General features: G+C 48.4%; 5 protein-coding genes across 5 annotated transcripts; 4 read left to right on the forward strand and 1 right to left on the reverse strand.

Annotated features, from left to right (window-relative positions):
- Positions 1-874: 874 nt before the first annotated feature.
- Positions 875-2,354, forward strand: LOC4805365 (WD repeat-containing protein 5). The gene is made up of 2 exons (XM_001361740.5): positions 875-1,082; positions 1,142-2,354. The coding sequence occupies exon 2, from the start codon at positions 1,161-1,163 to the stop codon at positions 2,265-2,267; it is 1,107 nt and encodes a 368-aa protein (XP_001361777.4). The 5' UTR covers positions 875-1,082; positions 1,142-1,160; the 3' UTR covers positions 2,268-2,354.
- A 217-nt stretch (positions 2,355-2,571) lies between these two features.
- LOC6898900 (sodium-independent sulfate anion transporter) lies at positions 2,572-5,581 on the forward strand. The gene is made up of 9 exons (XM_002138834.3): positions 2,572-2,737; positions 3,079-3,378; positions 3,444-3,668; positions 3,741-3,856; positions 3,920-4,223; positions 4,491-4,793; positions 4,850-4,995; positions 5,058-5,228; positions 5,285-5,581. Exons 1-9 carry the CDS (start codon positions 2,722-2,724, stop codon positions 5,489-5,491), a joined length of 1,788 nt encoding a protein of 595 aa, XP_002138870.1. The 5' UTR covers positions 2,572-2,721; the 3' UTR covers positions 5,492-5,581.
- Positions 5,582-5,862: 281 nt separating this feature from the next.
- Sardh (Sarcosine dehydrogenase) lies at positions 5,863-8,761 on the reverse strand. Its single transcript, XM_001361741.4, has 3 exons — positions 7,125-8,761; positions 6,925-7,067; positions 5,863-6,864 (listed from the first exon to the last, which is right to left on the reverse strand). The coding sequence occupies exons 1-3, from the start codon at positions 8,712-8,714 to the stop codon at positions 5,898-5,900; spliced, it is 2,700 nt and encodes an 899-aa protein (XP_001361778.3). The 5' UTR covers positions 8,715-8,761; the 3' UTR covers positions 5,863-5,897.
- A 760-nt stretch (positions 8,762-9,521) lies between these two features.
- On the forward strand, positions 9,522-12,420 carry HLH54F (basic helix-loop-helix domain-containing transcription factor HLH54F). The gene is made up of 3 exons (XM_001361742.5): positions 9,522-9,809; positions 9,905-10,275; positions 12,019-12,420. Exons 1-3 carry the CDS (start codon positions 9,734-9,736, stop codon positions 12,319-12,321), a joined length of 750 nt encoding a protein of 249 aa, XP_001361779.5. The 5' UTR covers positions 9,522-9,733; the 3' UTR covers positions 12,322-12,420.
- Positions 12,421-12,810: 390 nt separating this feature from the next.
- Positions 12,811-16,630, forward strand: ACOX1 (acyl-CoA oxidase 1). Its single transcript, XM_001361743.5, has 8 exons — positions 12,811-13,360; positions 14,233-14,392; positions 14,448-14,740; positions 14,800-15,095; positions 15,156-15,772; positions 15,832-15,937; positions 16,001-16,153; positions 16,213-16,630. The coding sequence occupies exons 1-8, from the start codon at positions 13,237-13,239 to the stop codon at positions 16,471-16,473; spliced, it is 2,010 nt and encodes a 669-aa protein (XP_001361780.1). The 5' UTR covers positions 12,811-13,236; the 3' UTR covers positions 16,474-16,630.
- The last annotated feature ends 21 nt before the right edge of the window (positions 16,631-16,651 follow it).

Consider the following 16,651-nt stretch of genomic DNA (forward strand, 5'->3'; position numbering starts at 1 on the left):
GTGTGAAGGGGGAGGGTGAAAGAGGACGGTTTAGCTGCCAGGGCGATTCTAGCCACACCGCACGATCGTTGCATCGTTGCATTTGATGTCCCGAGAAGTAGTATGTCTCCCTTTTTGTCTACATTTGGCGGGCAAGGGGAACTACCCAGCCCTGTGGTCAACAGCTAGCCGGCATTGCCCCCTGGGAAACAAGCCAAGTGTAACAACTTGTGAGATATTTCAGATCATCGATTTCATCTTTACAAGGAACTCAATTTCCTCTTGGTTGTGCCGTTTTCTAAACTCAATTCGGTGTAAATTTAGCATATTATTTTGGTGGTTGTAAATTTAAAAATTCCCGCTTTTTTCATACTTTTGTAGTAGAGTTGCCGCTGTGTTGCAACTGCGACCGGGCTATCGATAGTCGACTTTAATAGTCGGACATTATACCGATGATAATCAATTTTGAAAACGATTTAAAACGAAAAAAGTAAATATTATTTGTACTCACCATAAATATATTATTTAAGCTACACAATCGGATTAGATAATCGGATCAGAAATTAATTGAAAATTTTTACAATTATCACGAAAAGTTCACTGACTTTTTATCGCACGTCTCAACGTCTACACCTTTCCTTTGTAACTTTGGTGGAGTAGATAGCAGCGTCAGCATATAATTAGGTGACAAATTGCCGGCATACGGTGGGATGGAAGTCTGAGGAATTTGTTTAATGTTTGATTAACAAGTCTACGCAGAATAGCATGCTGTCCAAATAAACCGCCCAATCTCCAAATATGTACTCTCATTGCAAATTAATTGCTGTTGTTGTTTGCTCTTCTCTGAATGTATCATTATTTTTTATACCTAGTTCTGACTAGGCGTGAATTTCTCATACACTGCGCGAAAACAAGAGAAAGCAATTAAATTTACGCACTATCACACTTCAGTTTGAATTTTTCATAAAACACGCATTCGCCTGTGTTGCTGCTGCACGTTACGTCACAGTAAAAGCCGAGTATTTCCGGCACCTAGTGTTGAGTGTTGAACAACTTTGTTAGATTGACAAACACTTTTCGTTTCTGCCAGGTTTTTTTTTTCGGTAAGCCGGTTGTACAAATTATATATTGCGAATATAAAGTAAAGTTTTCTAATATTCAGGTGCATTTCTAATGCTGCAATGATGTCTGCAGAAAAGGAGACTAATGTGTCTACATTTCTGCGACCGAAAGATGATGATGCTGCCAAAATGCCTTCAATTTGTGCAGCTTCGGCTGCAGCTACTGTTCCAACTACATTAGCTGCTTCCGATCAAGGAGATGAGAAAGCCTTCAAGATGCCAATGCCGCCAGGCGCTGCTGCCAAGAATAAACCCAACTACCGCCTCCTTAAGGGCGCAACGGAGGGCCACTTAAGCTGCGTCTCATCGGTAAAGTTCAGCGCGGATGGCGATTATTTGGTAAGCGCATCCGCAGACCGTTTGCTCAAGTTGTGGGATGTACGCACAATCCAAAGTTATCAGACGCTGGCAGGACACGAGAAGGGCATCAACGATGTAGTCTGTTCACAGAATGGAAAACTTATCGCCAGTTGCGGCGATGACAAAACGGTTAAGCTATGGGACTCGAATAGCAACAGTTGCGCCAAGACCTTGCAGGGACATTCAAACTGTGTATTCTGCTGCTGCTTCAATCCGCAGACAAATCTCATTTTGTCTGCCAGTTTCGATGGTTCGGTGCACTTGTGGGATCTCCGAACTGGGAGGACTCTCAAGAGTTTGGCCGCTCATGGGGATTCCACTACATCTGTGGACTTTAACCGCACCGGCAGTCACTTCATTACGAGCAGCCACGACGGATTCATACGAATGTGGGAATCCGCCACCTTCCACCTCGTGAAGACGCTCTTGACTGACGACGACAACCCCGTGGTGGGGCATGCAAAGTTCTCGCCCAACGGCAAATACATACTGAGCTCCACCTTTGACAACACCCACAAATTGTGGAATTACGAAAAGTCAAAGGTTCTGCGCAGGTATACCGGACACAAGAACGAGTGCTACTGCCTGACCGCAAACTTCTCGGTAACGGGCGGGATGTGGATTGTTTCGGGCAGTGAGGACAAATCGATATGCATCTGGAGCCTGCAGACGAGTGAGCTGGTCCAGAAGATTGACACCAACGGCGACTTGGTTATTTGCACCGACTGTCATCCAAAGGAGAACATCATTGCCACTGGTTCCCTTGAGAAGCCCTTCATCGTCAAGGCATGGAAGAGCTGTGAATAACCAGACGACCAGAAGAGAATTACCCTTTAAACGCCTACAATGAGTTCCTTAATCCGTAAATCGAGCAAATAAACGGATTCAAATTGACCCATAAGTGTTTCTTCTAAGAGCGGCATTGCCATTGAGCAGACACTGCGACGATATGTATCTCTGTGTATCTTGTTAACAAGATAAGCTTGTACCTGCTCTTGTAAATCATATATGGCCGGTATACACCGGCAAACAGAAACGCATGCGCTCCCTATCTCAGCCAGACGGCCATTCGGCCAGTCGACAAGATGTCGAGTCAGGCCGGAGCTGATGGAGAGCGTCATTCAAGTCTGGAACGGCGTATTGAGCGGTCGCGTTTGGTCCCCAGTTATCGCTTTGTGTTTGCTCTTCCTACCCACTCTCTGTCTTTCTATTTTTGTTTCTACACGCAATTCGCGAGATCGAAACAATCAACTAATCCGCGATGAGGGCGGACGAGGGTGAGTTGGCTGCCTTAGCTGGTTCCCAGGGGTTTCCCGGATGATTTTGTCTAAAGGTAGAACGCTGTTGTTAGGTCAGTTTCGAAAAGACAGGGGCGATCGCATGCTTGTGGAAATTCTCACCAATAAAATCAATTATGGCCAATCGAGAAAATACGTGCCAATTCATAAAAGTGTATCGTGGAGGCTTATCTATCTTCTAGGGAAGTCCAACTGATAAGGTAGCTAGCACTCGCCAAGGAAGATTTAATGGTTTGATTTCTATCTCCGTGGGGGGTTATCAGAATGTACCAGCGAATGTAGAGTGGAATCTAATCGGAAATTCATTCCCTGACCTGTAGATCATCTGTACAGGGAGCAGCTTCCGAGCGTGGGCACTCTGGTCAGCGACAGCGGACGGAAGCTGTGTCGCCCGGCGACCATCACCAACAAGTTCCCCATATTCCAATGGCTGCCCCGCTACCGGATCGAGTACGTGATGCAGGACTTCATAGCAGGTTTCACTGTAGGACTCACAACCATACCTCAGGCCATTGCCTATGGGGTGGTGGCTGGCCTGGAGCCACAGTATGGTCTGTACTCGGCTTTTATGGGCTGCTTCACCTACATTGTTTTTGGCTCCTGCAAGGATGTCACAATTGGTAAGGGTCCCCCGTCCACGCTTCTGTCCAGCCACTGGAAACTCATTTTACACTTCCGCCCGCAGCCACAACCGCCATTATGGCTCTGATGGTCAACCAGTATGCCACCATCAGTCCAGACTACGCTGTGCTAGTGTGCTTCCTGGCCGGTTGCATCGTGCTCCTCCTGGGCCTGCTCAACATGGGAGTGCTGGTGCGCTTTATATCGATACCAGTCATCACAGGCTTCACCATGGCGGCAGCCACCACCATCGGCAGTGCCCAAATTAACAATATAGTCGGCCTCAGCAGTGAGTGGGAATACATTTAGCAGCATTTCAGCAGCAGGCTAATTTGGGTTATTATTATTCTTCAAAAAATAGGTCCATCTAACGATTTATTGCCGTCCTGGAAAAATTTCTTCACCCACTTGCCTTCGATTAGAAAATGGGACGCCCTGCTGGGTGTGTCTTCCCTCATATTCCTGCTTCTCATGAAGGTATGCTCCCGCAATAGGCAACCAAAATAGTAGATCATAAACTAATCTATGCATGTTGCACAGCAAGTGAAGGACATCAAGTGGGGCAACCGTATCTTCTGGAAGTACCTGGCCCTATCGCGAAACGCCTTGGCCGTGATCTTTGGCACGTTCCTTGCCTACATTCTTAGTCGCGATGGAAACCAGCCCTTCCGCGTCACTGGAAACATCACAGCGGGCGTGCCACCCTTTCGACTGCCGCCCTTCAGCACCACCGTCGATGGAGAGTACGTGTCCTTTGGCGAGATGATCAGTACAGTAGGCGCCTCTCTGGGCTCCATACCGCTGATATCGATTCTGGAAATCGTGGCTATATCCAAGGCATTTTGTAAGTACCAATTGAACTATTCAGTCGCTCGGCAACTGTCACATCAACCCTCTCCCAATATTAGGGAAAAAGAGAAATTTGTTTCCAACAACACATTCTCGTAACGTAGCCCATGTTGGTATACATATGTACAATAACTTGTTTTGTGCATTCTCACTGTATGAATCATCCGATCGCGGCGGTTGTTCTGTGTGAATCGGTTGATAATATCATTCAAGTCTAGAGCTGAGTTCCATATCTTATAAAAACCCGCAATTCCATTCACAGCCAAGGGGAAAATAGTGGATGCATCGCAGGAGATGGTGGCCCTGGGCATGTGCAACATTATGGGCAGCTTCGTTCTCTCCATGCCAGTGACGGGCTCATTCACACGCACGGCAGTCAACAATGCCAGTGGAGTGAAGACGCCTCTTGGCGGAGCCGTCACGGGTGCTCTCGTGCTCTTGGCATTGGCCTTTCTCACCCAAACCTTCTACTACATACCAAAGTGCACGCTGTCGTCCATAATCATAGCAGCCATGATATCGCTGGTGGAGATCCACAAGATTGCGGACATGTGGAAGTCGAAGAGTGAGTCGTTTGTGAGCTTAGCCCGGCTGATTCTAATCCAATTCGTCTTTTTGCAGAGAAAGATCTGTTCCCGTTTTTAGTCACAATTATCACCTGCATGTTCTGGAGCCTGGAGTACGGCATTCTCTGCGGCATTGCCGCCAACATGGTCTACATTCTGTACAGCAGTGCGCGTCCCCAAGTCTACGTCAGATTGGAGAAGGTAGACCAAAAACGCCATTAGGTTGATAGCCCACAAATCTTAACGTATCCAACTCCCTCCAGATAAATGGGCGCGAGGTGAGCGTGGTGGATGTAAAGCAGAAGCTCGACTATGCCTCCGCGGAGTATCTAAAGGAGAAGGTGGTTCGCTTCCTGAACCAACAGAACGGTGAAACTAGTCTGGTCGTGATCAAAGGCGAGGAGATCAATTCCATCGATTACACAGTCGCCATGGTAAGTCTTCGATTGCCCCTTTGATTGCCCGCCTTTTCTAATGCAATCTATTGCAGAATATTGTCTCCCTAAAGGAGGATCTGGACGCTCTCAACTGTGCTCTCATCTGCTGGAAGTGGAACATTGCCTCCGCCGGCGTCGTTTGCCGACTCAAGAACGACATTCGCCCCATCTTCAAGTTTGATCAGACTCTCGAGGAGCTGGTGGCCTCCCACTTCGACAGTCCTTCCAACTCAGCCTCGACGGTGTCGATTGAGGCCTAGGAGCCACCCTCAGCTAAAACAGTATTTGCCTCAGACTAGAAAAATTACTTAATATTGGAATAAGAAATAAGATGCATGCTCTTTACTGGCGACAATGTGTCTGGCGGATCGGGAGAGGAGAGGGCTATAGAATTACGTCTGTTGTCTGGTCTTCGAAGAAGGCTGGCCCCATGTCATAATAGTTGGGCCACAGAATTAATTGAGCCGTTGACCGCAACGCCTGCGACCTTTCTTCGAAACCTCGAATAGTGCCTCGGAGAAATGTAATTTATGGCCTTCTACAGGCACTTCACATCTCGAGTACCTACACAAATATAGGGAGAGGGAGCGGCAGGGAAAGTCCTTTCACCACCAGCGAGTTCTCAGTCTAATTCTCGGAAGACAAAGGTTCAACTTTAATTACGGATTATGATGCGTCTGCCGTCGTTTGGTGGTAGTTACCGAGAACCCGTTGTCCGGTAGGATCGAATGGGCTGCGCAAGTGACAGTCCGCCTGGTATCGCTTGCCCAGAATGTCTAATTCGTATTGGCCGCTCTTCACGTAGTCGGTTTCAATGGTGTGTCCATCTGGTCGCTCGATGTAGGCCTGTCCCAGGGATTTGCCGAGTGCATAGGCGTACTCTGCCCGTCGCAGAATCCCCACTGGCTCCCCATTACGGTAGACTCCCTCAAGGCCCCAAATAGGAACATCCTCCTCCTGTAGCGTCAGATAGACCAAGCGCTTCTTGACCCCTTCGGAACGTTGCCGGTCGATGGCCGCCTTGCCAAGGTATTCGCTGCCGCTCTTTCGGCATGTAAAGCCCAGACCAGCCTCTAGTGGGGTGTCGTCCGGGCGAAGATCGAAGCTCCACAAATGGTAGCCCTTTTCACTGCTCAGGGAATAGAGAGCGCGGTAGCCAGCGTTGCGCAGACCCCGAGATGCCCCAGCAGCCATAAGGGATTTGTAGACGGCGACACAATCGGCCTTGGGCACGTGCAATTCGTAGCCCAGCTCTCCCACGAAACTGACCCGCAGGAGGCGGAGGCCGATGCCATTGCACTTGGCCAGCCGCGTGCAGTTTGGCGGCAGCTTCTCGTCGGAGAGTTCACAGTCCAGCAGTGGCTGCAAGATCTGGCGACTGTTGGGGCCTTGAATCGAAATGACGCCCATTTCAGCAGTTAGGTCCTTGAGACTGGCCTCGAATCCCTTCCTGCGAATCTCGTCCTGCAGTGTGCTGTACGTGTAGTAAGCCGATGCACCGCCGGCCACTATGTAGTACGCTTGACCGCTAAACTTTGGATCGTAGATCTGGCCCGAACCGGAAGAAAGACGGGTTATGGTCACGTCCGCTTCCACGCCGCCGGCTGCATTCAGGGCGCAGGTGTAGACAGTTCTGGAACATATAAATATTGATCCGGTGGTCTCTAGGGCGCTTCACAGGAGAATGACTTACTTGCTGGGGTCACGATTCGTGTTGGCGGAGAAGAGCCAGTCCGCCGCCTGCTGCGCCTGCGGTCCCTCGAGCAGCAGTTTGGCGAAATAGCTCATGTTGAAGACCACCGCGTTATTTCGGCAAGCCAACGCTTCCGACTTGATCTGACAGCGATATTAGATGTATAGTCACTCTCAGAATCCATAGGGATCCACACTCACCAGATCGTGATGCTCTGAGAATCGACCGTACTGGAGATCGCCTTCGAGGACCTGCTCGTAGACGATGTCCCGATTGCGGGAATGTCCGTAGCTGCCATACCAGTCGTATGGCTGGACGGCAGCTCTATCAGCTCCTGAGGGCAGGAAGTAGCCGGGACGCTCCCAGCCCTGCTTCTCCTCCATGACGGCGTTGGCCAGAATCATCTGGTCGTGGAGCGGATCCTTCTGAAAATCACGGCCGGCCAGCGGCTGATCGTACTTGAACACCATACTGTAGTTCTTCACGTAGCTCTCGTGCGACTTCTCCCGTATCCACTGGGGGGCGCATCCCTGCTCGGGTGTGAAGCGACGCAAATCAAAACCAAACATGGGCAGATCCGGCTGGCCATTGAGGATCCACAGGGCGGTCTGTTCACCACAGCCTCCGCCGAACATCATGCCTGCCGAATTGAAGCCGCAGTTGTGATACAGTCCGTTCAGGACAGGATCGGGCCCCATTAGAGGCTTGTGGTCGGGTGTGAATGACTCAGGGCCGCAGACAGTGCTCTTTACGCCGTACTTGGCATAGCTGGGGCACAGCTTCTGGGCACCCTCAACATGCGTCTCGAACACCGACCAGTCCAGCTCGTAGAGCCCAAAGTGAAAGTCCTTTGCCACCGGATCCAGCAGGATCGGGTTAGGCTCATAGCCACCCATGCAGATGGCATCGCCCTGGATGCGGAAGTATGTGGAGTAGTCGTGGTCCCGGATATTGGGCAGTCCACGCACTCCTGGTATCGATTCGGAAACGATGTAGGCGTGCTTCATAGGCACCAGCGGTAGGTGGGAGCCGTGCTTGGCCACCAGATCCCGGCCCCAGACTCCTGTGGCATTTACCACTCTCTCCGTTCGTATGTTGCCGTAGGGTGTTGCCACGCCGACTACTTTTTTGCCGCGCGATGTCTGCTCCAGGAGAATGTCATCGACTCCGCAATTCTCGATCACCTCTGCGCCCCGATTGGTGGCCGCTCTCTTCAAGGCCGCACACAGCATGGCCGGATCCATGACACCATCGCCGGGTGAGTAGAGGGCGCCGATGAAAGCAGAGGGATCGAGGAGGGGGAACAACTTCTGTGTCTCTTCCGGACCGAGGATCTGGTTCTCAATGCCCAGAGCAGATCCCACGGTGGCCAGGCGCCGGTACTCGTCCAGCCTCGTCTCGTTGTGGGCGATGAAGAGGCCTCCGTTCTGTATCCAGCCAGGATCGAGGCCCGTTTCCGACTCCAGTTGCTGGAGCATTTGGCGCGAGTTGGCAAGCAGCTGAATATCGACATCATTGGGGCGCAGACGCCAGAGCAGGCCCGCAGTGTGCCAGGTGGTACCGGCTGTGAGTTGCGCACGCTCCAGAAGCACTGCCCTCACCCCACGCCGCGCAAGATGATACAGGGTATGACATCCTGCCGACCCGCCACCGATTACAACCACATCCGCCGATGCTGGCAGCGTCCCCGTCGGTGATCCTGCCCCTCTCTGCTGGCTGAGGGCTCGCGCGGGCCTGAGGACGATATCCTTCCGGGCTGATGTCTGATGCAAGATGCGATGGCGCCACATTTCAAGATGCTGCCTCTCACGACGAATTCAGTGAAAACACTAAGCCCTAGGCCCCGGATTTCGAGGCCAGCACGATCCCGGTTGGGTCTTGATAAGCTTTGTCGATGAGTTTGCTGAACCTTGGGGTCGCCATTCTCCTGATAAACTCAGATTCAATGACGTTTCTCGTCGATAATGAGGGACACTGATTAAGGCAAGGCACAGATGTGGATGTAAAAACTATCCCTCTCCGCTGTGGCACCCGGAATCTAATCTCAGAAGTGTGCCAAATACTAGTTTCGGACTAGGATAGGTCAATAGACATTGTAGTTTTCCCGCTCAGAGAATAAGTACAAGTATCGGCTAAGTATTATTACTACTCCATCGACCCACAGAGGTTTATTGTGGATCAATTACTTAAGCTCTGTCCTTACGCAGGATGCATACACTCGCAGAGGAACCCCAGGATTATGATCAACCTCCACCGCCATTAAATGTTTTGTCTTAAGAGCTGTGCTGTGTACCAGGTGGTTCCAGCTGGAACTGGGAGCTTGGCACGCTTCGCACTCGCTTATCGCAGTATCCTTCAGTGTGGTGTGGGATGGAATGGGTGTGAGAACTCTTAAATAAACGCCATCGGATAAACAACAAACAGTCGATTCATTTTGTTTTTCCGAACCGAACTAAAGTAAAGCAAACCAAACCGAACCAATGTGGTGGCAGCCAGAAGCAGGAGAGAGTGCCGAGATCGCACCATGTGTTGGCTCTTCCGCCAATTGCAGGCGGTTCACGGAGCGGGGCACCGCCTACAAGTGCCAGAAATAGATGGGTCGGAGAATAGAGGAAAGTGCTCAAAAAGGAGGATTCTCTCGTGACCCTCCACAGAAGTGCTCTAATTGTCGTTCAGATCGGACGTCATTCTTGTTCGGTTTCGGGTTTTACTTTCACATTATACGAACCCCATACCATACGTAGAGTTTGTCCGTGGATTTATATATCCACATTGTGAAGAGTGCTTTTTAGTGACCATTGATCACATAATGCCACGCAAGAAGCGTTCCTCCAGCCCCCTGGATTTCTACGATGACGACTTCGATGAGGATGCCAGCTCGCAAAGTAAGCAGAACTCCACTGTCCCTGGAAGCCAATTACGTCACCCGTGTCACAGTCATAGGCAATAGTATGCTCATGAGCTCCATTCCATTATTTAGGCTCCCAACCGCCGGTGCAACGCAATGCGGCGAATGCCCGGGAGCGGATGCGTATGCGGGTCCTGTCAAGCGCGTACGGACGTCTGAAGACCAAATTGCCCAACATTCCGCCCGACACGAAGCTCTCAAAGTTGGACACGTTGCGTTTGGCGACGCTCTACATTAAACAGCTAATTACGGCAGTCGAGACTGGCAGCCACAGCCATAGCCACAACCACAGCCACTCGAACACCGCCGGAATGGATGCCCTGGACACGAGTCACATGCCTGAGTCGTCACACGGTTGCGGCAGTGGTGGGGCCAACGTAGGAGCAAGCCTAAGCGGAGGCGGAGGCAATTTCCATTTCCACAATGGAGGACACAGCGGCATGGTAAGTGTCATCTCAGAGAGCGATTTCTCTCGATCCGATCCCAGTCCATGCACAAGATAAGTGATGTCAGTGGCACCACTTAACGCTGCACCCACCATGCATCCATGGACTTATGAATGGCATCAACAGCAGCTGGGCATCGTCAATGCCATGCCTGACAGGTGTCATAAGCGATCCGATCTCCTGTGATAGGTATAGTTGATCATCATTATAAAACTGAGTGTCGGTAGAAGCGTTTAGGCCAATTAAACGGGATACATCATGTCAATGAGGTCTTAATAGGTATAGATTTCTTTTATACATATATGTATGTAAATATTGTCTCTTCAATCCTGTCAAAATCGACGTCACACCCCTTTTAGCTCCTATATTGACGAATCCTCTTATAGTTGAAGCCGACGGCGTTTTAAGGCGTCAGTGTAATTCAAATGTACATCCTATATCCTATATACACTATAAAGATTAGATTGGACTATTCTTTTGTCCTTGTTTCCATCTTTAAATGGCCACAAGACATAGGAGTCGAAGACACATATACTTGCATATATATTGGGCAACATCTGCTCGATGCTGTGGAAGTATTTCCACCTTCTGTATTCAGAGGTGCTCCCCGTCCCCATCCCCAGCCCCAAGACTTACCCAAACCCGAACCCCATACCCTGTCCAGGCCAGTCGGTGGCAGTCAGAATAGAGTCAGAGCGGCCCCCCACTAGAAGAACATTCAAATCACATTTTGTGATTTCAGTTTGCCTTGCTTTCCTGTAATCCGATACTTTTGTGAATTTCAAAAATATTAAATATGAGTGACAGGCTCATGGAGACTGTCTGCGGGCGGGCGGGGGCGATAGACGGCAACATTAGTTAGTCTTTGCTTTATTTTTAAAGATGCTCGACTTTGATGCGCCCAAAGTGAATGACATCCAAGGGAAAAGTGTCGCCGCGTCGGATCAGAGCAGACCAGACCACAGCTAGGCAGAGAAGAGCAATTTTCTCACTTAGCTTGGATAATTGTAATTAAAAGTTGTCTGTCTAACCAGATTAGAAACTCTAGATGTTCCAATATTCTTCTCCAAACGGAATGGCATGAGGTTTACACAATCTGTCCGTACAGATTCAGATTCATGGCATACATACCGCTTCGCTACTTATCCAAATAGAAGCAATTGTTTACTCAATTGAATGCGTGAAAATATCAGCAAATATTTCCCCGCCTTGTGCCCATATGGCAGCAGATCTCTCATGAGATGGAATCGTTCCAGTCTCAGTCTCAGTCCCTTTTCCGTTCCAGCACCCTAATTTATCCCACATTCACGCACGCGCCGCTAAAAAGTTGACATGTGAATGCTGATGATCAGCAGCAGCGTCGCGTCTGCTGGGAATTTACATACGTAACGTAACCCATTGGCTCGGTTTCTCTTCCCTGGCGTTATTTGTGCTCGATCCCTTCGCATAATCGTGCAGGCCCTATGTAGATATGTACGTATGTATATGGCTGCAATTGGGTGTCTTCTGTCCGCAAGTGTTTGGCTGTTTATGTTTTTATAGATTCGTTAATGAGGCTGTTATTGTTGATCTATGAAAACATTTCCAAGAGGAGCCACTAAAAACAATCAAAGTTGTATAAACAAACAATGGCTCTGTCGCTGTCGGTTCGGTTGTCGTCATATTGTTCCATTTATAGCTATGTGGTTTTCCTCTGCCTATATGATTTATGAAAACATCCACATATCCATTTCCTTTCAGAGCTGGCCCTTTGAGTTCCATCAGAGCAATCGCAGCCTGCCTTTTGGCTCCTCCCGCATGGACTGGCAGTCGCTGCAGGCCCAGTCATACCCGAAATCCGCACGCAGCGAGTTAGACGTTCCGGCCGCTCTCAGTTACGCCCAGATGCAGGATTCGCATGGGCACTGGTATCCTTCGGAGATGAACCAGATGGAGGTGACGGCCACAATCAATGGTTGTGCCTATGAGACGGCTACAGCGGGAATGGGACAGCACCAGCGCGGCATAGCAATAGCTACCAGCCATGCCCATGGTTTACAATAATGCATTTACATGAATTTATGAATGTTGTTCTCACTCAACTCAAGCCAAATGTAATTTACTAACTATTCGTAATTGTATTAAATCGTGATTTAATTATAATTGTACTTAAACTTACGAAAAACGTATCATAATTAAGGCCAAAGATTTATATTTTACATTTAAAGCGAATATATGTCTTTAATCAACACTGATTTTCGAATATTCGCGCCAAAGTTGGGCACGACTTTTTTCTGTACTGCAGCCATGGTAATTTGGAGACCCTGGTAAACAGCTGATTGCACAAACAAAGAGCATTTTATCAACAAAAGCAGATGAGAGTAATTTTATGCTGACCACGAAATATATATACTCTTTAGCCAGCGAGGGAAGACATTTTACAGGTAGTACATGTATAATAAAATAGAAACCGAAATTATTGAACGGGATAAACGTTTCAGTGGATATATGGAGCAATAGATTAAGTCTCAGTGGAGTCCTAAAATAGACTTTGGTAGTTGTTGGGCCAACGCGACGACAAAGTCTTAATAATGTCCATTCATAGAGTATTGTCTTCGTGTATTTATTAAATGTAGCACAACAACAATCGCAAGTGGATTTACTCACAATTATTATTTCGACACAAAAAAAATTACATGTATTCGCTCACATACGTCGAGGCGCGGTTAAAGTTCACGTTGGAGAGCTGGGATTTGCGATTAGATTTCGAATTTGCTTAGAACTGCAGATAATCGTAATTTACTTTTGTCCACTCCACAGTTACGCTACTAGTCCGGTAGCACTTAACAAGCACTTAAAAGTTGTTTCTTTAGTTAGTCAGTACGCGCTCTCCGACGAGGACGGAAGCTTTGTTGTGCACACGACGTGAAACCAGTCCCGGGAATCGAGAACCTGTTTTTTTACGAAACCTGCATCGAAATGCCATCTCAAGAAGTGAATCCCGATCTCCTGAAGGAGCGCCACACAGCTACCTTTGATCCCCACGAGTTTGCCGTCTTCTGGGCTGGTGGCGAGGAGAGATACAAAGAAAAGAAAAGCCTGGGTAAGCTCTGCTCTTATAAAATAGATACTCATGGACGAGAGTACATACATATGTTCGAATATGTGCAAGCATACAGATGTACTTACTCGCTTGTATGGGTGGGGTACGCTGTGCCATTCACTGGAGAAACTTAACTGGTCGGTTAATAGCAGTACTCCCTGCTCTAGCCGAGCTTGGCGCAATCCAAATCGCGTTTCACAATCGTCAGTGCCAGAAAAATTGCGCCAGAAGCATGACGGAGCAAAACAAGAATATACATTTGTTTGAAACTGATAATCCAATTCTGGATTTGTTGAAGACTTTCTTATCATCAATGCAACTGTGTAGTTTTTTCTTTTCTCCCCGCATCAGACCTTTCATCGAAGTCTTTGTTTTGATTAGCCCCTTCTTCGGCTCTCCATTCATTAGTTTGCTGCACGCTTTTGCCGAGTTCATTAATTATGCACATATTCCAAATGACGAACAGTCTACTAAAACAGAATCGTAACCTTTAGGCCAAATTATCTCCAGCTAGAGCAGCTACAGCAGCTTTACTCTGCGGGTGTTAATCTTTGCACTTTGTCTCCGATTCTTGATAAATCAGAATAGCCGTGTACTTTGGATGTTTGATTTTATAGCGTATGAACTTGTTTGGAGCTGCTCCTATTTCATTCTATTTATAGAGTCACTTGAAATAACTCTATTGCGAACAGCTGATAGGCTTATCTGGCAGATTTGGCTTAGCTGAACAGAGCACAATAAATGGCCAAAGGACAAGTTGTTAACATCAGTCAATTAATACCACTGATAAATGAAATAAATGAAATGAAAATAAATGAAATCCATTACAATGTTATCATCAAGACGTTTATTGATTTGTAATCCTAAAATAGAAAAAATGTTTCTCGAGGACCCGGCATTGAAGGATGATCTACCAATCTCCTACCTGTCGCACAAGGAGCTGTACGAGCACAGCCTACGCAAGGCGTGCATCATAGGCGAGAAGATACGGAAACTCCGTGCTGAAGGCGAGGATGGCGTCGATACCTACAAGTAAACAGTCTATAATTAATCGCAGTTCATGGACTCTATCTTCGATACTTTCTAGTGCGCTGCTTGGTGGCTCTCTGGGCGCCGCCATATTGAAGGAGGGCAATCCTTTGACTCTACACTATGTGATGTTTGTGCCCACCATCATGGGTCAGGGCACTATGGACCAGCAGGTGGAGTGGCTGAGCAAGGCATGGGACTGCGAGATTATTGGAACCTATGCTCAAACAGAGCTAGGACATGGAACCTTCTTGCGGGGTCTGGAGACTCGCGCTGATTACGATGCCAGAACCCAGGAGTTTGTCATAAACACACCTAGCCTTAGTGCCTACAAGTGGTGGCCGGGAGGCTGTTAGTATACGACAATAGTACGACCATCTCTTCCAAATTCAAAACGATTCCATTCACAGTGGGTCATACGGCAAACCATGCTGTTGTTGTGGCTCAACTATACACCAAGGGCGAGTTCCGTGGTCTGGCGCCGTTCATTGTCCAGCTGAGGCACTCGGACACTCACGAGCCTCTGCCTGGTATCGACATCGGCGATATTGGTACAAAACTGGGTATGAAGTCCGTGAACAATGGCTATCTGGGTCTGAAGAATGTCCGCGTTCCTCTGAACAATATGCTGATGAAGAATCAACAGGTTCTGCCGGACGGCACCTATGTGGCGCCCAAGAACAGCGTTCTCACCTATGGAACAATGGTATTAAAGGATTAAATCTGAGTTTAAGACCTTGCTCTAGCATTTATATAATAATTCTAGATGTTCGTTCGATGCGCTCTGATTCGCGACACTGCCCAGAGTTTGGCCAAGGCATCTACCATTGCCACAAGGTACTCGGCGGTGCGCCGACAGAGTCCTATCGATCCAAATCAGCCGGAGCCACAGATCATGGACCACACCACCCAGCAGCTGAAGCTGTTCCCCCAAATAGCCAAGTCCATTGTATTCAAAACCACCGGTGATGGTATTTGGAACATGTACAACGTCTTGTCGGGGGAGATCGAGCAGGGTAACCTAGACCGCCTGCCCGAGATGCATGCCCTGTCCTGCTGCCTGAAAGCCATCTGCAGTGCTGACGCCGCCGCTGGTGTGGAGACCTGCCGTCTGTCCTGTGGAGGCCATGGCTACATGGACTGCTCTAATTTTCCGACCATATACGGCATGACAACAGCTGTCTGCACGTACGAAGGTGAAAACACAGTAATGTTGCTGCAGACTGCCCGGTATCTGGTTAAGGTATACGGCCAGGCATTAAACGGGGAGAAGCTGGTACCAACAGTGGCCTACATCAATGACGCGCTAAAGGAGAGGCAGTTTGTTAATTTCGATGGTTCCCTAGAATCCATTGTCAAGGCCTTCCAGTTTGTGGCCGCCAAGTAAGCGAATCCCCAGGTCTCTGCTATGAAATCTATCTATTATTATTTTCACTATGCAGCAAAATCCGTATTGCCTATGAGCAGATTGAGCAGCGTCGTAGACAGGGCCACAGCACCGAAATGGCAGCTAATCTGAGCGGAACCTTTTTGACTGCAGCGGCAGACGTAAGTCAATATCACAATTTTAGTTGAGCCATATAATAAAGGTAAATAATTTGATACATGCAGCTCCATGGACGTGCCTTCCTGGCCGAATCAGCCTATACGGAACTGTTGGCCGTGTCGCGACAGGTTTCACCAGCGCTGGCCGATGTCCTGAAGGTGGTGCTGGAGCTATACCTAGTTGATGCCTGTCTTAATCGCATTGGCGACTTCTTGCGCGTAAGATGTTCAACCGTTTCGAGATCTGAATGTTTTACTTCACTTCCAAATGATTGCAGTTCATCGACATCACAGACAAAGATGTCACAACGTTGGAGATTCGCCTGCAGAACTGCCTGAAGCAACTGCGACCAAATGCCGTCACCTTGGTGGACAGTTTCGATTTGCATGATCGCGTTCTGGACTCTGTACTGGGGGCGTACGATGGCAACGTCTACGAGCGCATATTCGAGTCGACCAAAAAGAATCCGCTCAATAAGGAGCCTGTGAACGAAGCATTCCACAAGTACCTGAAACCCTTCATGAAGGCACACCTCTAAACACACTTATTAAGTGGGTTATTTGCCCCCTATTGTTACTCTTGTAAATATATTGTTGTGCAGTTGAAATTAGGCTGTAAAGTTATACTCGCACGAATAAATAAGTCATTTTTAGGTATTCTACAAAAGCAGCTTGTGTGGGTCGTATTAACCTTAACCTAATCGTTTTATTAAAGGT

This window comes from Drosophila pseudoobscura, chromosome 3 (assembly GCF_009870125.1).
Source record: "Drosophila pseudoobscura strain MV-25-SWS-2005 chromosome 3, UCI_Dpse_MV25, whole genome shotgun sequence".
In the NCBI taxonomy this organism is placed as follows: Eukaryota; Metazoa; Arthropoda; class Insecta; order Diptera; family Drosophilidae; genus Drosophila; species Drosophila pseudoobscura.